At 45.0% G+C, this 22,899-nt stretch overlaps 2 protein-coding genes, 1 long non-coding RNA gene and 1 other non-coding gene across 8 annotated transcripts in view; 2 read left to right on the top strand and 2 right to left on the bottom strand.

Annotated features, from left to right (window-relative positions):
- LOC106144961 (uncharacterized) overlaps positions 1-22,899 on the bottom strand; it is a 46,528-nt gene that overhangs the window by 21,857 nt on the left and 1,772 nt on the right. For both annotated transcript variants that reach the window (XR_013436225.1, XR_013436224.1), the window contains exon 2: positions 11-903. This is a non-coding gene — a long non-coding RNA (uncharacterized LOC106144961). The remainder of the gene's footprint in view (positions 1-10; positions 904-22,899) is intronic.
- Positions 153-17,724, top strand: Spag5 (sperm associated antigen 5). 4 transcript variants are annotated; one of them, XM_021728083.3, is made up of 24 exons: positions 153-368; positions 620-745; positions 2,512-3,578; positions 3,688-3,865; positions 8,646-8,720; positions 9,037-9,129; positions 9,221-9,355; positions 9,534-9,653; positions 9,759-9,851; positions 9,954-10,067; positions 10,413-10,506; positions 10,665-10,812; positions 10,893-10,995; positions 11,200-11,333; positions 11,539-11,677; positions 15,112-15,220; positions 15,340-15,426; positions 15,692-15,812; positions 15,918-16,029; positions 16,413-16,493; positions 16,653-16,808; positions 16,889-16,963; positions 17,091-17,171; positions 17,404-17,724. In XM_021728083.3, exons 1-24 carry the CDS (start codon positions 153-155, stop codon positions 17,473-17,475), a joined length of 3,729 nt encoding a protein of 1,242 aa, XP_021583758.2. In that variant the 3' UTR covers positions 17,476-17,724. The 4 variants fall into 4 exon arrangements, 3 of the variants coding, with proteins under 3 accessions (XP_021583758.2, XP_077898667.1, XP_077898668.1); XM_078042541.1 differs by lacking the exon at positions 17,091-17,171; XR_013436223.1 differs by lacking the exons at positions 15,918-16,029; positions 16,889-16,963; positions 17,091-17,171; positions 17,404-17,724 and having other exon boundaries at positions 16,653-16,793.
- Trnaa-agc (transfer RNA alanine (anticodon AGC)) lies at positions 4,186-4,258 on the bottom strand. The gene has a single exon. It is a non-coding gene; the product is annotated as a tRNA-Ala (tRNA).
- Positions 18,342-22,082, top strand: Aldoc (aldolase, fructose-bisphosphate C). The gene is made up of 9 exons (XM_005327822.4): positions 18,342-18,500; positions 19,668-19,791; positions 19,874-20,085; positions 20,191-20,245; positions 20,338-20,498; positions 20,609-20,692; positions 20,947-21,121; positions 21,250-21,449; positions 21,585-22,082. Exons 2-9 carry the CDS (start codon positions 19,680-19,682, stop codon positions 21,678-21,680), a joined length of 1,095 nt encoding a protein of 364 aa, XP_005327879.1. The 5' UTR covers positions 18,342-18,500; positions 19,668-19,679; the 3' UTR covers positions 21,681-22,082.

Genomic DNA, 22,899 nt, shown 5'->3' with positions numbered 1-22,899 from the left:
CTCCAGCTACCTGGGGTGTCTCCCACAACTTGAGGATACCAAGACTCCAGGACCCATCGTGGATCTGATGTGGGTCCTCCCTGCTGCCGGCTTCTGCGGCCGAGAGTACGTCAGAAATCAACTGCAGGGCGGAAGGAGGGGCGTGGCCAACGATGGCTCCGCCCACCGGGCTCAAGCCCAGAGCTGTCCTGTATCCTGACGCACTGCGGCTCCGCAGCCAATCCCGAAGCACCAAGCAGGTTCAAATAAAGACGGCGGGTGAATATGGCGGACTCGACTTGGTCTGGGAGGTGATCAACCTGCTTTCAGTTTTGAAGATGTGGCGGGTGAAAAAGTTAAACATCAGCCTGTCGCCTTCGCCCCAGCCGGTGAGCGGGAGAGCTCTCACAGAGAAAGAACTGTGTGCGGAATACTGGGGCGGGGGCGCCGGCGGTGCTGAGGGTCCTGGAAAGCTGGATGGAGCTGGGGCTGGGGAGTGATTGGAGTCTTTGTCGCTTTGCCTCTTCAGCGAGACTGGGATTGGAAATCCGCTCTTCTTAGTACCTCAAAGCTTCTTGGGGAGGGAGAAAGAGCGGGCTGGCGGAGCCCAATCTTAACCCAAATTCTCTTTCTTTCTTAGGGAAAACCAGCTATGAGAACTCCTCTCCGAGAACTTATCCTGCAGCCTGGTGCTCTTACCAGTTCAGGAAAAGGGCCCCCTGTGTGCTCCTCGCTGACCCCATCACTGTGCAAGCTGGGGCTGCAGGTGAGGTTCCCCTGGACAGCTTCTCGACTGGGCTGCTTGCCCAGGCCCAGAGCTCAGAGGAACAGAGGGCCAGGACTGGAACATAATTAATAACGATAATGAAGTCTTCCACCTCAGTGATTTCCATTTACAGCTATTCAGGCCGACAGAGAGGTGCCCTAGGGTGGTTAAAGGAAATCCATTGAGAACTCGAACCTCTGTTTAGCTGTTTTTATTATCTCCTCCCCCCACCCTCGACCTTTCTCAAACTACTGAAAAATACTATCACTCTGATTAGTGGTGGTCTCTAACTTGGGCTCCCTTATGGAGAGGCCTGTCTGATGCAAGAGTTAAGCAGTCAGTATCCATTCACTTTAGCAGGTAGTTACAACTCCCCTGGTATCAAGTTATACCACTGGAAGGCTGGATATTTGCTCACCTTAAACTATTCCCTTGCAGAATTGCCCTGAGTTGTACTTTTGTAAAAGGTCTTTAGAAAAGTAGCCATATGCAAACTGCTTTTCTTTTTTTTTTTTTTTTTTTTTTTTTAGAGAATTTTTAATATCTATTTTTTAGTTTTCGGCAGACACAACATCTTTGTTTGTATGTGGTGCTGAGGATCGAACCCGGGCTGCACGCATGCCAGGCGAGCGCGCTACCGCTTGAGCCACATCCCCAGCCCCTTGAGCCACATCCCCAGCCCCAAACTGCTTTTCAGTTGCTGTAATAATTTGTCAATGAAAGAGACTGACCCTTCCATAAGGTTCCTGCAAGAAACTTTTTAGAATTTACTGCCTAGAAAAATTGTCTTCCTAAAGAAATTGCTATCCTTTTCTCTTTCTGATAATGAAAACTATTATGTTTATCATATTTTCCATCTAGCTCTGGTTTCTAAAAAGCTCAAAGTCAAAATTGTTAATCAGTTACGGCTACTGTTACTCCTGAAATATAAAAATTTGCTCCCCCGCACTAGGAATTGAACCCAGAGGCTGTTTTCTAGTAAGCTTCATCCCTAGTCCTTTTTATTTTTTATTTTGAGACAGAGTCTTGCTAAGTTGCTGAAGCTGGCCTTGAATTTATGATCCTCCTGCCTCAGCCTCCCAAGTCATTGGGATTACACATGTGTGCCACAGCACCTGACTCTTCTTTCTTTCTTTTTTTTAAATATATATATATATATTTTTAGTTGTCAATGGACCTTTATTTTATTTATTTATATGTGGTGCTGAGAATTAAACCCAGTGTGTCACACATACTAGGCTCTGCCATTGAGCCACAACCCCAGTTCCTTTTTCTTTTTTGAACATGATTTTGTTCTTTCTTTTCTTTTAGTGCTGGGGATTGAACACATGGCCTTGTGCATGCTAGGGAAATGGTCTACCATTGAGCTCTACTCTGTCCCTATTTCATTAATTTTATCTATCTGTACCAACTCTAGATTCTGATAGAGCTTGAGCCTACTTTAGGAAGGAGACAATAGAAGTGGGCTGGGGTTAGAAATAGAGAGGGGCAAGGTCACATTCAATCTAGTGTCTCCCCATGACATGGATAGTTATTGTCAGCCTGTTTATACTTTAGGCTGGTTCACCTGAAAGGACCCAATTGGTTTCCTAGCTTTTCTTTCCCTGCTGTTTAGTTGAATAGTAAGGAGCAAGAATTAGCCAAATTCTTACCTAAGCAGAGGTAAGAACTCTTTTGTTGAGTTCAGATAGTATCCTGCATCCATAATTGTAATGTTGGGAACTGAATTGACTACCTTAACCAACTACTTTTGTTTCCTTTGGCAGGAAGGCAGCAACAACTCATCTTCGTTGGATTTTGTTAAAGCCAGCAAGACAGACTCCTCTCCCTCAAAGTGGCTAGAAACATGTCAGCATGCATCAGATGAACAACCCCTAGATCTGACTCTCCAAACCATTTCTACTCCCAAAACATCTGAGGAAGCAGTAGACCCAATGAATGACTATGTGGTTAAATCCATGGTCCTTGAAGCCTCTCCAGTGGGGCAGCAGCAAGGTATTACACTTGAGGATCATTCAGATACCATGGCAGAGACAAACAGCAGCTATCTAAATGAGTCTTTGAAGCTAAGAGATCTGATAAAGGAGGCAGCATCCTGCATGGAAGACACCTTTTCTGAAGTTGTTGCTGTTATGCTTGAGAAACCTACATTGCAGGATTCTCCATCTCCTCTCTTGCAATATCCACCAAATCCTTGTTCTGAGCAACAGCTACACTGCTCTAAGGAAAGCCTGAGGAACAATAGAACTGAAGCTGTTTCTGAGGACTTGGTGTCTTCTGAAAGTAATGTCTTCTTGCCTTCCTCCACATTCAGGCTTTCCCCTTCAACTGCACTGGCAGCAGATTACCCCAACAATCACGTGTATGCAGGAGAGGAAAGTGTAGAGCATAGAGGTATAAAGGAAAGAGAAATGAGCTTTTCCATACTCCCTGAGGAGGTTGAATTGGAAGATCAAGCACTTGTCTCAAATGTAGAAGATGTTCCATCCATGTGCCTAACACCAAATCTGATGGAAATGGAGTCCCAGGCAGCTCCAGGCCCAGCAGTAGGAGATGCTGGTGAGATTCTTAGTTCTGATACAGAGACTTGGATGTCCCCGATGGCTTGGCTAGAAAGAGGTGTAAATACCTCAGTCATGTTAGAAAATCTCCGACAAAGCTTATCACTTCCCTCTGTGCTTCAGGATGCTGCCATTGGCACTACGCCTTTCTCTACTTGCTCAGTGGGGACTTGGTTTAGTCCTCCAGCACAAGGAAACAGTATAAACACATCCCAGACAGGCTTGCTGGACACCAAGGATAGTACTTTGGAGACAAAGCCCCTCCTATTGGGGTAAGTGTCCCCTCTATCCTTGTGCCTCTGGAGCTCCATTCCCCTCTACCTGCCTCTCACACCCCTTCCCTCCCTTTATTTTCCTCATGTTCTTTTCTTCCTACTGCAGCTGTAATCCTCCAGATCTGACTGCCTTGTCTAGACGTGACCTGGAAGATAACCTGCTGAGCTCTCTTATCATCCTGGAGGTTCTTTCTAGACAGCTGCAGGACTGGAAGAGCCAGATGGCTGTCCCTCATCCAGAAACTCAGGACAGTAGCACACAGACTGATGCCTCTCTTAGTGGGGTAAGAAGCTTTCTCCTAAAGCTTGAAATGTTCTAGTGGGCCCTCTTCCTCAGAATTTAAGCTGATAAGCTGCCAGAGGGCAAAGGGGACTTCTTAATCACATGCTTATTCTAGTATATATGTAAAAGCTGAAAATCTAGAAAAATCTTATCAATCAAAGCTGTGGGTACTCAATGTACCCCGAGGTACATCAAGACTTTGCAAGGGAATGCAAACAAGGAAAGTTTGAAAGAAATCAATTTCTAGATCTTCATGGTCCAAAAGTATTCTTTTTTTTAATATTTATTTTTTAGCTATAGGTGACACATATCTTTATTTTATTTTTATGTGGTACTGAGGATTGAACTCAGGGCCTCATGCGTGCTAGGCAAGCGCTCTACCACTGAGCCACAATCCCAGCCCCTCCAAAAGTATTCTTAACTAATTTTTTTTCTTCTCTACTTCCCCATTCTCACTGGCCCTTGTCCACTTTACTAAAGAAAAGCATACTTCTCATCCCAGGTCTCTCATAGCAATCAAAGGACAACAGAAAATATTTGTGCACACGTTGAGAAAGCAAATGACTACAGTGATTATATAGTATCATTTCTGCATGTTTTCAACAAAAGTGAAGAAAAACTTTGTTAGTAGATCTTAAATATTTTTGAGGAAAGTTACTAAGAGTTTTGGCAAGTATTTCCAAACAAATTCAAGTCCTTCAATTTCTACTGATTCTGATTAATTATGTATGGATTCCTTAGTGCTGATATCTATTAAAATGGAAAATAGTCATGAATTTTTGCTGAACCATGTTTTTTTTCTTGGGTATGAGGGATTGAACTCAGAGGCACTCAACCACTGAGCCACATCCCCAGCCCTCAGGGTTTCACTGAGTTGCTTAGTGCCTTCCTTTTGCCGAGACTAGCTTTGAACTCCTGATGCTCCTGTCTCAGCCTCCTGAGGCGCTAGGATTACAGACCTGTGCCACTGTGCCCACCTTGGTCAAAGGGATTTAAAACACATTTTATTTATTTAATTTTATTTTTTAGAGAGAGAGAGAGAGAGAATTTTTTAATATTTATTTTTTAGTTATCGGCGGACATAACATCTTTGTTTGTATGTGGTGCTGAGGATCGAACCCGGGCCGCACGCATGCCAGGCAAGCGCGCTACTGCTTGAGCCACATCCCCAGCCAATAAAACACATTTTAATTTCAATTTATATGAACTTTATTTTGAGGGGGAAGATACTGGGGATTGAACCAGAGGCTCTTTACCTATATCACCAGTCTTATGCTTCATTTATTTATTTGTTTGTTTGTTTATTTATTTATTTTGAGATGGTCTCACTAAGTTGCTAAACTGGAATCTGTGATCCTCCCGCCTAGCCTCTTGAGTTGCTGGGATTACAGGTGTGTGCCACCAGGCCTGGTTGGATGAACTTATTGTTGCAGAAATACTGACTATTAACAGATTTGCAAGTATAAAAATATATTAGAATTAAGGTATTTGTGTCTGGTGCTAGTGATCAAACCCACAGTTCAAGGAGAAAAGGGGGATGATATAAAATTTCTGACTGTAAAAAGAAGTTTTTCTTGTATTTTATTTGATTTGGGGTTGTTTAGCTTTTTTTTTTTTTTTTTTTTGGTACCAGGGATTGAACCCACGGGCATTTAAACTCTGAGCTATATCCCCAGCTCTTTCCTAAGTTTTTAAATTTTGAGACAGGGTCTCACTAAGTTGCTTAAGTCCCCTCTAAGTTGCTGAGGCTGGTTTAGCACTTGTAATCGTCCTGCCTCAGCAGGATTACAAGTGTGCTCCATCAAGCCTGGCTTTTTTCATGTATTTTAAAGTTATCGAAGTATTACAATATATGTAGCATTATGCCATTGGGTATATTTGAGTGATCTAACAATTTTATTTCAACTGTCTGGATTGATAATAGGCTGTTATCAATTTCTACTCAAGGATACTTAGTTTTTCAAAAATTATTGTGTGAGGTCTGAAAGGAAAACAATTTAAGACACTGTTCTAGAGGATGCTCTGAGAACACAGGACCTAGGAAGGAAAGGAATGGTGTTGAGAAGGAATTGAGAGCCTCTATAGTATGACTGTAGAAGTAATAGGTAGATAGTGCTCAGATGATATGGTCCCCAAATGCCTAAAGACCTCTTTTGAGTTGAAAATGTTCTCAAAGTAATGACTTTACCTTTTGCCCCAAGTCCTGGAAACCATGGACTCCTCATTCCTGTAGCTGTTCATTCTCTCTCTTGTGTTATCTTTGTTTTTTTGTTTGTTTGTTTTGTTAAATATTTTTTAGTTGGTGATGTACCTTTATTTTTTATTTATTTATATGTGTTGCTGAGGATAGAACTCAGTGCCTCACAAGTGCTAGGCAAGTTCTCTGCCACTGAGCCAAAACCCAGCTCCTCTTTGTTATTTTGTATCCTTTACTCTTATCCTTGACCATGTTTCCCATCCTTGAATCTGCCTTGTACCTTCTTCCCCTGAAGCTTGCCAGGTCCCTTTGGAAGCTACTGAAGCAGAACCAAAGAGAGGAAATGACATCACCTTCAGCCATTCCCCATCACCATGCATGTCCTTGCCGCTTGGCTGCCTCCTTCACATTAATCTCATCACCTGCCTGACTGCCCCGTTCCGAGCAGTATGTGCACCCTATCCAGGGCTTATGGGGTACTCCGTGACTTTCTGCACGATACACTAGTTAATGAACTCCATAGAAGCATGAACTATAAGAGATTGAAGATGATGCAATTCTGCCTCCTTAAATTCAGACTGCCATAGCCTCAGAACTCAGCACTGCCATCCATAGCCATTTTCCAGATTGTGGCTGCCTTTTAGCAGAAATGAAGTCTCCTTTTCTCTTAGGACTTGAGTTTTTCTAGGACCCTGCTGTCTTTTAGCTTATACTTATCTAATTGTAGGGCATCTAAGATGTTTATCTATACTAAGATAATGGATAGGCAGATAAAGAATAAGCAAATACAAATGTCTAATAAATATTTAAGAAGGTTGTTGGTTATGGTGGTGTACTCCCATAATCCCATCTATTCTGAAGGCTGAGGCCCCAAAGATCTCAAGTTCAAAGCCAGCCTGGGCAAATTAATGAGACCCTGTCTCAAAAAAAAAGGTGTGGGGGTGCTGGGGATATAGCTTGTAGTAGAGCACGCAGGTTCAATCCCCAGTACTCCCTCCCCCACCAAAAAAAAAAAAAAATTACTGGAAATAAAAGAATTGCAGCCCTGGGTTAAGAATTGAGTAGATAATGCTGGTAAGTCCTGTCCTTTTGTCTGTAGGGTATAAACTAGTTCATCTTTTTTTTTTTTGAAGGGAATTTAAGGAAGATCCTTAAAACACTAAAACAACTCAAACTTTTTTTTTTTTTTTTTTTTTTAGTTGTAGATGGACACAATACCTTTATTTTATTTATTTATATGTAGTGCTGAGGTTCGAACCCAGTGCCTTACAACCCCAGCCCCAGCTCAATTTTGACTTAGTAACTCCACTTCTGGGACTATAGCCTAAGGGGGAAAAGTTCTGCATAACAATGAAAGCAGTTTGGTTTTTTTTTTTTTAAAAAATAATGGTATATCCATAAGATGGAATATTCTGTAATCATTAAAAAGAACCATTATAGGCTGGGAATATAGCTCAGTTGTAGAGTGTTTGCCTCCCATGTACAAGGCCATGGGTTCAATCCCCAGGACCTCACATACACACACACACACACACACAAAAAAATTAGGCTAGGCACAGTGGTGCACACCTGTAATCCCAGAAACTTTGGAGGCTGAGGTGGGAGGCTGGCAAGTTCAAGGCTATACTGGGTGATTTAGGGAGACCCTGTCTTAAAAAGTTAAAGCCAAAAAGGGCTGGGGATGGGGCTCAGCTTAGAGTACTCCCTGGGTTAAATCCCCAGTACCAAAAAATTAAAGTATGTAAGATCATATGTGTAGGTTATATGTCAATATTACACCATTTTTTATGATGGACTTGAAATTTCACAGATTTGGGTATCTAGGGGGGATCCTGTGACCAACCCTCCAACCTTACCAAAAGATGACTCTACTCAGTGATGATTTTTCTGTCCTTTCCTCTCCTCGAAATGGGACCTCGCTATGTTGCCCATGCTGATCTCCAACTCAAGCTCCTCCCACCTCAGCCTCCCAAGTAGCTGGGATTACAGGCATGTGCCACCTTTGCTGACTTCAGTTGTGTTTTGTTTTTGTTTTTTGCTTTAGGGATTGAACCCAGGGCACCTAACCACTGAGCCACAGCCCCAGTCCTTTTTATCTTTTATTTTGAGATGGGATCTGGCTAAGTTGCTGGGCACCTTGCCTGGCTTAGTTGTGGCTTTTCTTAAGCATTATTGTATTTCATCAAATCCAAGACACACTATCAATATTCAGATGTATTCCTTCTAGGTGAGGTGGCACCCTCCTATGATAGGAGAGATTCACAAGTTCAAGTCTGGCTGGGTAACTTTGTGAGACCCTGTTCCAAAATAAAAAATGAAAAGCACTGGGGATATAGCTCAATGGCAGAGTGCTTGCCTAGCATGCATGAAGTCCTAGGTTTGATCTTTAGTACTGGGAGGAAACAAAAAAGAATTTTTACCTACCCCACGTCTGGGTGACTTCATCTAGTTTTGAGCCTTACTCCTGCTTTTGATAGAAAGGCTCCTATAACTCATGGGGCAGTGGGGGTTAGGGGGAAGGGGGATGAGAAGCTGCTGGTACATGTTGTCTAACTAAAAGGAGCAACTCCATTTTTCTGGCTAGGTAACTAAGAAACCTCAACATCTTGAGGAAAACCAAGCCATTAGACAGGCCCTACAGCAGGCAAGGAATGTCATGGTAAGTATTGATTGACCTTATATCACCACTGCTGGGGTGATTTTGAGATAGGATCAGGGATTGAACCCAGGGCACCTAACCACTGAGCCACAGCCTCCTAAGTAGCCGGGATTACAGGTGAAAATGGAGAATCCCGAGGCAATTAGTAGATAGTGATACTTAGCTGTTGTGGTGAAAAGAGGTTCCTAAACCTTTGCAAAAAGTGATTTTTCCCTATTAGGAGGTTGGAATTTGAGTCAGTGGCTTTCCTCTCTATCAACCCCTGCTTTCTGCTTAGTGACTATTTGATCTAACCTAGCCATCTTTCCCTCCATAGCAATCATGGGTACTGGTGTCCAAAGAGCTGATATCTTTGCTTCACCTGTCTCTGTTGCACATAGAAGAAGATAAAACAACTTTGAGTCAAGAAGTAAGCAGCACAAAGAAGAAGGTAGAAGCCCCTTATGGGACTCAAAGCCAAACAAAGGAACCAGACATGATATCTGATTCTTATCCTATAGTCTCGGCATGCAGAAACCTTGGTTTCCTGCTGTTTTGAAGTATTAAAGAAATTGAAGGCAAAACTCCAGAGCCTCAAAACAGAAAGGGAGGAGGCAAAGCACAGAGAGGAAATGGCCCTCAGAGGCAAGGATGCGGTAAGGGATTCCTGGATATGGGAGGTCTCCACTTCAAGGTTCCTGTAAGATGGGTGGCTTAAGAACTGCCTGTCCTGGGGAGTTAAGAACTGAACTACTGATGTATTGGATGGTTATGTTTTTCTGTGCCATTTCCCACTACTACAAAATGTGCCCTTGCAACCTCTTTCCTAAATAGGCAGAGACAGTGCTGGAGGCTTTCTGTGCACATGCCAGCCAGCGCATCAGCCAGCTGGAACAGAATTTGACATCCATGCGGGAATTCAGAGGCCTTCTGCAGGTGGCCCAGACCCAACTGGTAAAATTTAAGGACATTTTCTTTCCTGGGATCTAAGCTGACACACTGGGAAGATGGCCACATCCCTGCTCTTAGCTGCCTCCGTAGGTAATCTTTCCTTTTTAGTTAGGTCTTCATACAGAGCAAAAAGAGTTGGTTCAGCAGACAGAGAGTCTAACTTCTGTCTTGCAACAAGATTGGACATCCATGCAACTGAATGTGAGTATTTGGGACCATCATAGCCACTCCTTACTTTTAGCCAAGTACATTAGAAACCTTGCTTCAGATGCGCTCTTCTGACCTGCTTACTTTCCCTGGTAGTATGTGACGTGGACAGCTTTGCTGGGTCGGTCTCGACAACTCACAGAGAAACTCATAACCAAGAGCCGGCAGGCCCTGCAGGAACGTGATACTGCAATTGAAGAAAAGCAGCAGGTACAAACCTGGAGTGGGGACTACTTAGGCCTGGTTTCTCCCCTTTTCTTATGTATGATATCATTATCCTCTTTTCGCTAGTCTTCTTGCCATCCTTGGTTTGTAGACAAATCAAATCCCTTGATTATAAGATGGCTTGGGTCAGTTATTTCCTTTGCTTTTTAGCACCTCCTTTACTCAGCAAATTGTCTCCTGTCTTTACTTTTCCCTGAAAATCAGCTTTATTTTCTGCAATATTGCTGCCCAGGAGTAAGGTATTTTACTTGTCCAGAAAGAAAAGCTTCTCCAATGCCTGGGATACTTGACTTAGGAGGTGCTACAGGAGGAAAACTCTTTTCTTCTTAGGTTTCCAGGGAGCTGGAACAAGTCTCTAACCATTTAGAGGACTATAAAGGCCAAGTAGAACAACTGAAGTTAGAAAATAGTCGCCTAGCAACAGGTGTGTATGTGTGCAGATGTGCAAGCATTTGAACCTGTGAAGGTTTGGAGTGTGGCAATAGAGCAAATAACTGCTCTGGAGTGCTTGCCTTGGAGCAGAAATGTGGAGGGTTTCTGACCTGGTGACTGGATGGTATTATTAGGATACTTTTGATCTAGATCTCTGGGCTCAGCTGCAGATTCTGGCCAACATGGACAGCCAGCTAAAAGAGCTGCAGAGTCAGCATGCCCATTGTGCCCAGGACCTGGCCACAAAGGATGAATTGCTCTGTCAACTTACCCAGAACAATGAGGAGCAAGCTGCTCAGTGAGTTCCTATCTGGTTATTGTAGTGGTAGGCATCCAACATACAGGACCAAACAGGATCTAACATAAAGTCTCTGACAGATGGCAAAAAGAAGAGATGGCACTAAAACACATGCAGGCAGAACTGCAACAACAGCAGGCTGTGCTAGCCAAGGAGGTGCAGGACCTGAAGGAGACCCTGGAGGTAAGAAATTCAGCTTTAGAAAAGGAAGCTGGTAGTATGACTACCAGGAGTATGATTCTTGCCTAATGGTACTGAGGTGAAATTGTGGAATGGAAAAAGCCTTTGTCCCCAGGGCTCTAAAATTCCTCACTTGAACTCATTTTTTTTCCCCCTCCATTTCCCCACTCTTTTCCTTCCTTCCTTCCTTCCTCCCATCTTTTCAAGTTTGCAGACCAAGAGAATCAGGTTGCTCACCTCGAGCTGGGTCAGGTTGAGTATCAGTTGAAAACCACGCTGGCAGTACTCCGGGAACGTAGCCTGCAGTGTGAGAATCTCAAGGACACTGTAGAAAATCTAAAGTAAGAGCTCTCCCTTTTCATATCCCTTGCCCCCAACCCTCCACCCCATGCTTATCTATGAACACTTCTAGAAGCCAGAATCTCCAAGAAGAGAATTGTGACAGTGTCAAGCCTCTTGTTTATCTCCTTGAATGCAGGGCATTTGGGAGAGGTGTTCAGAGAAGGTAACCTTGTCTTGGGTCATCCTCCCTGTTCCTCATTTTAGGGCTGACCTGGCCAGCACCATAGCAAAGTATCAGAAACAAGATGTAGAGAAGACACGCCAGTATTCCCAAGAGCTAGGGGTGCTGGCTGAGCAACTACAGATCCTGACCTTCTTCCTCCAGACAAAACTAAAGGAGAAGGTAGGATACTGGTGTTCCCTCTCTGCCCTTCCCACTGTATTTTTATTGTATAGTATAATGTTCCTAAAACCCTACTTTCCCATCTCTATGATCTTCAATGACTTTTAATTACCTACAGGACTGCTTCAGCTTGTCACTCAAACCTTCATTTGTCTCCTACTTCTCTATTATGAACCCTTTACTCCAACTAGGCTACCTGTCCACAATACAAATGTTCCATCTCCATTCACACCTGACCTTGGGCTGCTCCCATATGAATTATCTTCTATTTTCAAACTGGAAATTCCTTTTCCTTCTCTATTACAATGCTCATTAGTTTGCCTTTGAAATGGTCCCAAGTCACAGGGACTGAGCAATTTCTTCTTTTTTATGCATTCTTCACTTATTCTCCTTTTGCATTGAATTAATTTTCCTTGGATATCTGTTCTTTTCAACTAGACAACATTTAAAGAAAGCAGAAATTTAGCATTCCTTTTCTGGCTTCCCCACAGTGCACACTAAACAATAAATGGTTGCTATCTTTCAGAATACAGAGCTAATTAGCTTGTTAAATATTTAAAGGCATAGGTCTGGGGATGTAGCTCACTGACAGATGGCTTACCTAGCATATGCAAGGCCTTGGGTTCAATCCCCAATACCACCAAAAAAAAAAAAAAATAGAAACCAAAAAAGTAAGTACAACCAAGATCCTGACCCTCTTCTCCAACTGTATGTTGAGCATAGGAAGTGCCAAACAATCTACAGTCTAGTAGGAAAAACAGACAGATATAGTCACATGACATGATCATGGTAGAAGTCTGCATGGACCCACTGTGGGAGCTCAGAGAAAGGAGAATCAGTTTTACTTTTGAGAGATTCGATGTCTTCTCAAAACAGATGACCTTATCTGGGTATAGTGGTGTATGCCTGTAATCGAAGTGGCTTGGGAGGCAGAGACAGTAGTGAGTTCAAAGCCACTCAGTGAGACCCTGTCTCAAAATACAAAATAGGGCTGGAGATGTGGCTCAATGGTCCAGTGCTCCTGAGTTCAATCCCTGGTACACCTCCCTCAAAAACAACAACAACAACAACAACAAAAAACAGATGACCTCGGGCAATCTTGAGGTTTAGAAGTTCAAAGGCAGGGTAGGTATATTGGCAGGCCTTCTAGGCAGAGGAAAGAGTATATGAAAGTTTTTGAGTGACTACATATGAAAGTCATATATGTTAGTCATATATACAACACAGTGTGTAGACTTTTTGTAGTGTCTACCTTGTAACAAGACCTGTGTTGGGTACTGGGACTATGGAATGAATAAGCAAGGGCCTTATATAAAATGTGGCAAGGTTGGGGAATGGGAAGTAACTCTTAATGACTGGAGTGTAGGAGCTAAATGGTACAAGGCAGGAAACAAGGCTAGTGAAGGCCAGATTTTGAGGGCTTGAACTAAATGCCAGTTAAAGAGGAGATAGAAGCTGATGAATTGAATAGATGTTTAGGAGGTAGAAGGAATTGAACTTGTTGACCAACTGAATTTAGGAGTTAGACAGAAGAGTAAATGATGATCTTAGATTGTTAACACTCTCTTAGAATTGGGGACAGCAAACTTGTCCTATAAAGGGCCAATATAGTGTTTCATCTTTGTGAGCCAAGTGAGGTCTGTCTCAACTACTTAACTCTGCCTTGTAGCTCAAGTAAAGCTATTGACAGTATGTAAAAGAATGGGTATGGCTGTAATACATAATGAATTTACAATAATGCATGCCAGATTGACCTGCAGGACCCCTTTGCTCTAGAACAGTATATTCAGGAATAGGAACAGATATTTGGTCACATGGGACAGGGAAAATGGTGAACTCAACTTTATGCATACTAAGTTTCAATGTGGACTATGGAACATTCTGGCAGATTTCTTCACAGGCAGTCAGTTTTGGGGCCTGGAGACTGGGAAAAAATCCAATTGAGAAAAAAGAGATTGAAGAGTCATTCATGTGGAAGTGGAAATTTAAAGTGAACTTTTTTGTAGAGTCCCAAGGCAAGGCCACTGGGGAATGCATTAGAATGAAAAGAGGGCAAAGGACTGGAACCCAGTGGTTAAAGAAGGACCTGTGGGTTGAAGGAAGAAATATTCAGAAATTTTTGAGGCCTATCTATGAAGTAGGGTCATGTCCTAGAAGAAAAGTTAAGTTTCTAAAAGTACGACATGGTCATCGGAATCAAATAGGCCAGGTAGGGGCTGGGAATGTGGCTCAAGCGGTAGTGCGCTCGCCTGGCATGCGTGTGGCGCTGGGTTCGATCCTAGGCACCACATACAAACAAAGATGTTGTGTCCGCTGAAAACTAAAATAAAAAATATTAAATTCTCTCTCTCTCTCTCTCTCTCTCTCAAAAAAAAAAAAAATAGGCCAGGTATAAAAGAGCTCAAAAGTATCCTTATAATTGAAGATAAGAATGAAATCTTTGAACCAAATGACAAGAATTTTGGTGGAATGGTTGCAGGGCAAAAGCCTGAATAGTTGGCTCAGGAATCGATAGATGATGAGACTTTATAGGCAAGACTTATAGGCATTTTTTTCTCTTTTCTTTTTAGGGTAGTTGAGATTGAATCCAGGGATGCTCTACCACTGAGCCACATCCCCAGCCCTTTCTATTTTCTTTTGAGAGAGGGTCTCATCTTGAGCTTGCAATCCTCTTCCCTCAGCCTCCGAGTAGTTAGGATTATAGACATGGGCCAACCACTATGCCTAGCTTCTCTTTTCTTTTCTTTCTTTTTGTGTGTGTGTGTATGTACTATGGATTGAACCTAGGCCACTTAATCACTGAGCCACATCCCCAGCCCTTTTTTAATTTAGAGACAGGATCTCTCTAAGTTGCTTAGGACCTTGCTAAATTGCTGAGACTGGCCTTGAACTTGCTATCCTCCTGCCTTAGCCTCCCAATTTGCTGGAATTAAAGGCATGGCTACCACATCTGGCTTCTTTGTCTTCTTAATTAAAGGGAAAGAGAGGGCTGGGTTGTGGCTCAGTGGTAGAGTGCTTACCTTGCATGCATGAGGAACTGAGTTCGATCCTCAGCACCACATAAAAACAAATAAAGATATTGTGTCCATTTAGAACTAAAAAAAAAAAATCAGTTTAAAAAAAATTTTTAAATAAAGGGAAAGAGAAAGGGAAGTAGTAGGTAAAGGGGGATTTAAGTTTTTTTTTTTTTTTAATCTCCAGTTATTGTGGTTTATTGGGAGAGGCTTAAGAATATAAATATGTTTGGTGAAAAATGTTAATTGGGTAGTTGGAGATAGAGCAGTGAAGTAATGGGTGGAATAGCACTCTGGAAGAGATGGTTGGGAATGTCTGGGAGCTCAGGAAATCACTCAACCTAGAGTTCCATTGGCACAATTGCTTAGCCTGCAGTACTTCTAAGAAGTATTGCTGTTTTTTTCCTCCTTTGTCCTTAGGCTGACCCAGAGACCCTTCCTAACACAGCCCTTGCTCCTACTCAGGAACACCCTCCACCTAATGACAGTGCCTTCATGGGAAGCATCTTGACAGCAGTGGCAGATGAAGGTTAAAGGTCCTGGGATTTGGTTGGGAAAGTTATGACCCTTCTCCCGATATCTTTATCTGGTGAAGATGCACATCATCTATTTTTCTGGGCTTTCTCCCCTGGTTGGTTTTTGTTTTAGAGCCAGAATCAGCTCCTGTGCCCTTGCTTGGAAGTGACAACAGTGCTTTCACCCGAGTGGAATCAATGGTTTCCCTTCAGTCTACAGGTGAGGATGGGCTCCAGGGATCCTGCCTCATTTCTAGAAAATGTGGTGGTGATGAGTAAAGACAAAAGCAGTGAGAAGTGCTTTGCTCTAAAAACCTCAATTCTACTTGGGCTCATTTTATTTCTGCCTTTTGGGATCTGTAATGTTCTGGATATTCAAATCATATGGGTGGGGGAACACAGATAAGGGTTATGGGAATGATGGCTATATACCCCTTTCTTCTAGACTGAAGGGCTATACCTCTATCTAGGATTTTTTCTTTCAGAGATCCCAGACATGGAGGAGAGACTGGCAGAAATAAGTACTAAGCTTCTTGACCTTCAGAGCCTGTGTTCCTTGTTGCAAGAGTCTAAAGAAGAAGCTATTGGGACTCTGCAGCAAAAAATGTGAGATGCAGTCTTGATGAAAGGGGGCAATAAGAGAGCCCCTCATAAGGGCATCGCACAGTTCTGAGAGGGCAGGAATGATGTGGGATTCTTCCCTCCCCCAAGTTGTGCTTTGCAGGATAGGCTGCAGGCACAGGAAGAACAGCATCAGGAAGCCCAGAAGGCAAAGGAAGCAGACATAGAGAAGCTGAACCAGGCCTTGTGCTTACGCTACAAGGTGAAGGAGGGGCCTAGAAGTGGGGCGATGAAGAACTGGGGCAGGTTTACTGGCCCACTGGGAGCCATTGTCTCTCCAGGAATCTGGGTGGTGAGGATTTTCCAATTACTGCCCTAGTTTTGCCCTTCCTGGGGCCACACATTTTACATATTTAGGAATGGGGCTATGGGCTGACCTGTCTTCCCAGGAGAGAAGTCAAGAATTCTTAACAGAACTCTCCCACCAACTGATAGATGCCTTGACTCACTTGGCCATGGAGGAGAATCAGAATGGTACCAGCTGGTCCCACCATGGCCAAACATAGGTCAGATACACCCCTCTACCTCCTAGCAAGTGCTTTGAAGCCAGTTCTCAGTATCTTCTCACCTCCCTTTCTCTTGCAGAATGAAAAGGAGCTCCAAGAAGTGATACAGAAGCAGAATGAGAAGATCCTAGAACAGATAGACAAGAGTGGCGAGCTTATAGTATGTTTCTCATGATACCCAGACTTCTGCTTTCTGTGCCACTGGTAGCAAGATCCCAAACATGACAAGTGGATATCCTGGTTCACTTTTTTCCACCACCTGAGATTAGAAGGATAGAGACCTTTGAATGCTATCAGATACCTCTATTCTCATTCCCAGAGCCTCAGAGAAGAAGTGACCCAGCTTACCCGCTCACTTCGGCATGCAGAGACAGAAACCAAAGTGCTACAGGAGACCCTAGCAGGCCAGCTGGACCCTAACTGTCAGCCCATGGCCACCAACTGGATCCAGGAGAAAGTGTGGCTCTCTCAGGAGGTAACTCAAAGTTAACAGATAAATTGGACAATTGGTGGGGACCCCAGACTGTGCCCTTATTAATCTGGGCCTATCTGCAGGTAGACAAGCTGAGGGTGATGTTCCTGGAGATGAAAAATGAAAAAGCAAAACTCATGGTCAAGTTCCAGAATCATGTAAGCATTTCCATGCTATTCTAAGGCCATTTCCTAACACCACTAGCAAGCACCCTGCCATATTACTTCTGTCCTGCCAAGCTATGCTGTTCTTAGCACAGGACTATGAAATCTATTTGCCTTCTAGAGAAATATCCTAGAGGAGAACCTTCGGCGCTCTGAAACAGAGTTAAAGAAACTAGATGACATTGTTCAGCATATTTATGAGGTAATGGAGGTTGGGAGGTAGTAAAACTAAGGCATAAGGCCTGGCCACAGGAAGTACTAAGGAGCACAACTCTAGCTCCCAGCCTTTGCTGCGAGGTGGGCCTCACACTCTCTCATATGCTTCTTTGTGGCTTCTGTTTCCTCCATTTTAACACACTGGCTGTTTCTTGGGGCTGGGATCTTGGGCCTTAGGCTTGAGGTTCTGAGCTTCCTTTTTCTGCCTCTCTTCCCAGACTCTGCTATCCATCCCAGAGGTAGTGGATAGTTGCAAGGAACTACAAGGATTGCTACAATTTCTGAGCTAAGTAGTTGGTCATGTGTAATCCCAGCTACTTGGGAAGCTGATGTGGAAAGACTAATTGAACCCAGAAGTTCATGACCAGCCTGGGCAACATAGTGAGACCTCATCTCAAAAAACAAAACAAAAAAGAAAAACTGAGCTGGATTCTGCTTCATCCCTTTTATCTGCAAATATTTCCTTACCCTATCACTAGGACCAATTGGCCTAGAGCCAACTATGTTTGATGCTATTTAAATAAAGTATATTTAACGTATTTCTTCAAGTCCATTGAGTCTTATTTTGTGTGTTGGGGGAGTTGAATGAGGTCAGGTAAGAGGCAGCTGGGCCCCCAGCCTGCATGTACTTCATAGATCATTTTCCTGCTGTATCCAGAGCAAGGGCTGTCTGCCCTTTCTCCTTTCTCTTGCTTTCCCAAATATTCCGGGCACTGGACTGCTTGTACCCTGGCTCTGGGCCTAGGGGAAACAGAAAAGACTCCATTCTCTTATTTTCCCCATCCCCCTTTGAGGTAGGCCCTGGTAAATATGGGGCTGAGGACAGAGAATCTCAGTTCATTATTCCATTGCCTTGAATTTGGGCCCTGGTTGATACCTCTGTTCCACCTACCCCATCTGCTGTGACTGTTTAAAGGACTCTGCTTCACCAGATCAAGCTTAATCCCCAACATCCAGCATAGTGCTCTGCACGTGGCAAAAGTGATTGTGGCAGACAGAACAAGGCCATTCCCTGCAAGGCCCCAAGGGGACACCTTCCACGAGGTGGTAGGCGGACAGCCCCTAACATCAGAGGTCCCGATTGGGGTCACTCCACCTCGTTGCTCCGCCCTTGGGGGCGTGGCCTTCCCCAGACCAGTCCTAGGAAGGGGTGGAATCAGGGCGGGGAAGTGCCAGTCCCGCCCCCCGGGGAGTCACGTAGCTCTGCGGCATCCGCAGCCTCATTTACTGGAGCCCGCGCTGAGCTGCGTCTGTTGCAGACCAGAACTGGAGCTCGTTGAACCTGTAGCTGCTGCTGCTAACTCCCTGTGTTCTGGTAAGGCCCTTGGCAAGGCAAGAGCTGCTCGGCACCTCCACTTTCTCTCCTGGACTTTTCCCTTGCCAGCCTTGCCTGTTCCCTGGGTCCGGTGGATGTGACTTTTCAACCCTCTCCTCTTTGATTTTCACCTGGGATCAGCCTCTCCCCCCAGCCATTTTAATCTCAGCCTGCTTCTGCTCCTCCCTTTCCAGCTAGCTCTCTTGCCTTCTCTGCCCCTAGGTCTAGGTCCTTGCACCCGGCTGGTTAGCCCATATCACCATCACCATCACCATCACCTCTACAATTCTCCTTTCTCCTTCTCCTTTCTTCTTCTCTTTCTCTCCCTCCCTTACTCAGGCTCCCTACTCATTCCTTTTCGCCTTCGTTCCCTGGTCATCTCCCCACCATGTGTCTGAGTTGTAGGGAGTTGAAATGCTCCCTATTTCCCGTGCCTCCCTCCACACAGAAGTACTCTGGGCCCTGGAGAAGACCTGGTGGTGTGTCATTTCCATGTGACTTAGCTGGCCTGCTGATGCTCTTTCCTATCACACTTTGTAGTCTCTTTGGAGTCAACCTCTGACACAGGGTTGGGGAGTAGGCAGTAGGCTGAGGCAGTCAGGTTTGTAGTAAAAAGAAAAGGTCATAGAAGTCTATTACTGTTATATGTGCCACTCCTACTCCTGAACCTGCCCCCTTCCTTCCAGCCTTTTCCTCTAGAAGCTTGCCAGGTTGGGAGATGGGGAGTGAACAGTGCTTTTTTGTCTCATTCTAAAGCTTTGGAAATATGTGCACTCTCCTAAGGGTATCATTGAGATTGAAAAAAGGGAAGCTGGAAAATCCAGCTTATGCCTACCTCAAGAAAGACACATTCAGGATTAGCATCCTCAATTGGTCAGCAGTTTTTTCATGAGAAGACCAGTAGCTTCAGGGCTGCTCATCTCCCCAACCCCCACTCTGCAATTCTCTTCTGGGCTGGGAAGGGTGCCCATCAGGGACAAAGGAGGTGTGGGAACTGGGGCTCTAGGCCTGCTAGCTGTCAGAGAGATTGGTGCCACTCTGATGCCCAGGACCCATGCCAAGGACTGCTGCTCTGCTCCCAGTTCCACTTTTGGGGTGGGGAGGCATTTGGCTAAGCAGAGGAGGTAATGGGTGGGGTTCAACTTTTATATTTTGTCTCCATTCCAGAGAGCTGTCACCATGCCCCACTCCTACCCAGCCCTTTCTGCTGAGCAGAAAAAGGAGTTGTCTGACATCGCCCTCCGCATCGTAGCCCCAGGCAAAGGTATCCTGGCCGCAGATGAGTCTGTAGGTAAGTGGGGCCTGTGGTCAGGGTGGTGGAGATAGCCAGGGAGCCATGGTCAGGGGGTTGGTTGTCTCTTATTTGCTTACAGGTAGCATGGCCAAGAGGCTGAGCCAAATTGGGGTAGAAAACACAGAGGAGAACCGCCGGCTGTACCGCCAGGTCCTGTTCAGTGCTGATGACCGTGTGAAGAAGTGCATTGGAGGTGTCATCTTTTTCCATGAGACACTCTACCAGAAAGATGATAACGGTGTCCCCTTTGTTCGAACCATCCAAGATAAGGGCATTGTTGTAGGCATTAAGGTACAGTCCCTGGTCCTGACTGGGGGCTGGATATGGAAATATGTATAGGAGGGGTGGTAAGGAGAATTCTGCTTGGGCTCATCCCTCTGCCTGTTTCCTCTGCAGGTTGATAAGGGTGTAGTGCCTCTGGCTGGGACAGATGGAGAAACTACTACCCAAGGTACGTGGTGGGTGGGCTTTAGTACCACAGGGATTAAGTGTTCAATACAAGCAAGAGAGGGCAGGGTGATGAGGCTGGCACTATCATTGCAGGACTGGATGGTCTCTCAGAACGCTGTGCCCAATACAAGAAGGATGGTGCGGACTTTGCCAAATGGCGCTGTGTGCTGAAAATCAGTGAGCGCACGCCCTCAGCACTTGCCATTCTGGAGAATGCCAATGTGCTGGCCCGCTATGCCAGCATCTGCCAGCAGGTATGTGGGTTTGGGTAGTCAATTGGGTGTCCTGTTCCTGGTGGGGAGAGGATTAAAGAGCTTCCTTTCTCACTTATTGCCCCACCTAAGCCATTCTTTCTTGCCTACAGAATGGCATTGTGCCTATTGTGGAGCCTGAGATCCTGCCTGATGGAGACCATGACCTCAAACGTTGCCAGTATGTTACAGAGAAGGTGAGTTCATAGGTGGGCACAGACACATACTTCAAAGGCAGCCTGGCAAGGGGTGCCTATGCCTATTCCTCCAGCTTAGATCCAGGCACACTCTCCCCTAGTGCTCTTCTCCTGATCCCAAAAAAGACCTGCAGATCTGAGCCTATACTGAATCCTCACAGTCCATTCCCACCTCATCTATCTCTAAGATGGTGGCACAGAGCAGTAAGCAATGGGGATCCAGAGACCCTTCATAAACCTCCTTTGATCCCCAGGTCCTGGCTGCCGTGTACAAGGCTCTTAGTGATCATCATGTGTACCTGGAGGGGACGCTGCTCAAGCCCAACATGGTGACCCCTGGCCATGCCTGTCCCATCAAGTATACCCCAGAAGAGATTGCCATGGCAACTGTTACTGCTTTGCGTCGCACTGTGCCACCTGCTGTCCCAGGTACTACCTGGCTAACTTGTTCCTATCCCTAAGGTCCATCCTCAAGTTCTATTTGTGGCTGTCAAAGGACCCTTACCCTGGAAAAATAGGGAGTGACCAATCAATTTGTCTTCTCTCCTCTACCTCAGGAGTGACTTTCCTGTCTGGAGGTCAAAGTGAAGAAGAGGCATCACTCAACCTCAATGCCATCAACCGCTGCCCACTCCCTCGACCCTGGGCACTCACCTTCTCCTATGGACGTGCGCTGCAGGCCTCTGCATTAAATGCCTGGCGAGGACAAAGGGACAATGCTGGGGCTGCCACTGAGGAGTTCATCAAGCGAGCTGAGGTCAGGAACTAGAAGTGGTGGTGGTGGTGGTAGAGTGTGTAGCAGGGCAGGGACCAGCACCCAGAGGTTACATCCGGGGCAATTTAATACCTTTGGACCGGCACAGCTTGTTTACTCCACTTTCCCCTTTTGCAGGTGAATGGGCTTGCCGCCCAGGGCCAGTATGAAGGCACTGGAGAAGATGGTGGAGCAGCAGCACAGTCCCTCTACATCGCCAACCATGCCTACTGAGGCATACTTAATCCACTCTATGGCCCTTGGCCCAGCCATCTGTACTCTTTTGCCTGTAGTCATGGTCAGGGCCAAATAGCCACGCAGAACAGAGATGCCTTTGTCCAACATCAAGTCAACTTCTTTTTCTCTTCTCTCCTCCCCTCTCATTGCTGCACCTGGGACCATAGGATGGGAGAATAGGGAGCCCCTAATGCCTGAGGGCGGGAGAACCTGCTAGAAGTCAGAACAGAATGCCTGGGTCTTCCCTACCTCCACCAGCCCTAACAATTTCCCCATGGTGGTATAGCTTCTCCTTGGACTCTCCTTGCTGCATCTCTCTCCTAGGATGAGAGAGAAGTACACTAGTCCTGCCTCATGCCTTGAATACATACCACATAGCAAATAAATGGTAGCAAAACATGCTACTTTGTCTGTGTGTTTTACACATCAAATTTCTACCTCCCATTTCTGACCTCTACTGATTCTTTCTCTGGGCCCTCCAACCATGGAGGTGAAAAGGGTGGGATTTGAGGCAGCTCAGGATCCTGTGTGTTGATGTCCAAAACTGGAATCGAACAGTAAGGACTCCTAAGTCGGGAGTCTGCCATGTCAGGAGCACTTGGGCTTCTTATACAGAAGATGGAGTGAGGCAAGATGAACAACTTCTGAAAGCAGATTTTGTGCAAGGCTCAAAGCAGGGAGGTAGCAGGATAAACTGGGATGAGAGTAGTTCTCCCACCTCGGCAGTTCTGAGCCCTGCTGGGGCCTGACACATTCCACCAGTAGGATCACCTGGTCTTGGTAAATCTCCAAGGCTCTAGTGGCTGCTGGGCTAACCATAGTACGGTATCTAGAGGTTGCCAAGAACTATGCTTATTCCCATTTGGGATAAGAGTATAAAGGGGGCCAATTTGAAAGTCTTGGCAAGGGAGACCTTGTGAGCCCTCATGCTGAAATTTTAACCACTCAGTTGGGGTGTGACATCAGCTGAGAACCTCAGTCTATCTGAATAGATTAAAGATGAGAGAACATGGGGCTAGGGTTGTGGCTCAGAGGTAGAGTACTTATGCTTGAGGCACTGGGTTTGATCCTCAGCCCACATAAAAATTAAAAAAAAAATAAAGATATTGTGTCCACCTATAACTAAAAATATTTTTTAAAAAGCAAAGATGAGAGAAGAAGCTGGACATGAATTTGCAACCTTCCTGCCTCAGCCTCCCAAGTCACTGGGATTACA

Source organism: Ictidomys tridecemlineatus, chromosome 3, assembly GCF_052094955.1.
Source record: "Ictidomys tridecemlineatus isolate mIctTri1 chromosome 3, mIctTri1.hap1, whole genome shotgun sequence".
In the NCBI taxonomy this organism is placed as follows: domain Eukaryota; kingdom Metazoa; phylum Chordata; class Mammalia; order Rodentia; family Sciuridae; genus Ictidomys; species Ictidomys tridecemlineatus.
Note: the sequence above shows the minus strand (reverse complement) of the source record. Positions and strands in the feature narration are given on the sequence as shown.

Coding starts and splice junctions, on each gene's coding strand:
- Spag5 (XM_021728083.3), top strand. CDS start 153: ATGGCTCCGCCCACCGGGCTCAAGCCCAGAGCTGTCCTGTATCCTGAC. Junction 369..619: donor TGTCGCCTTCGCCCCAGCCG/GTGAGCGGGAGA, acceptor TTTCTTTCTTAG/GGAAAACCAGCTATGAGAAC. Junction 10,507..10,664: donor AAATAGTCGCCTAGCAACAG/GTGTGTATGTGT, acceptor CTTTTGATCTAG/ATCTCTGGGCTCAGCTGCAG.
- Aldoc (XM_005327822.4), top strand. CDS start 19,680: ATGCCCCACTCCTACCCAGCCCTTTCTGCTGAGCAGAAAAAGGAGTTG. Junction 20,086..20,190: donor GCATTGTTGTAGGCATTAAG/GTACAGTCCCTG, acceptor TTTCCTCTGCAG/GTTGATAAGGGTGTAGTGCC. Junction 21,450..21,584: donor AGTTCATCAAGCGAGCTGAG/GTCAGGAACTAG, acceptor CCCCTTTTGCAG/GTGAATGGGCTTGCCGCCCA.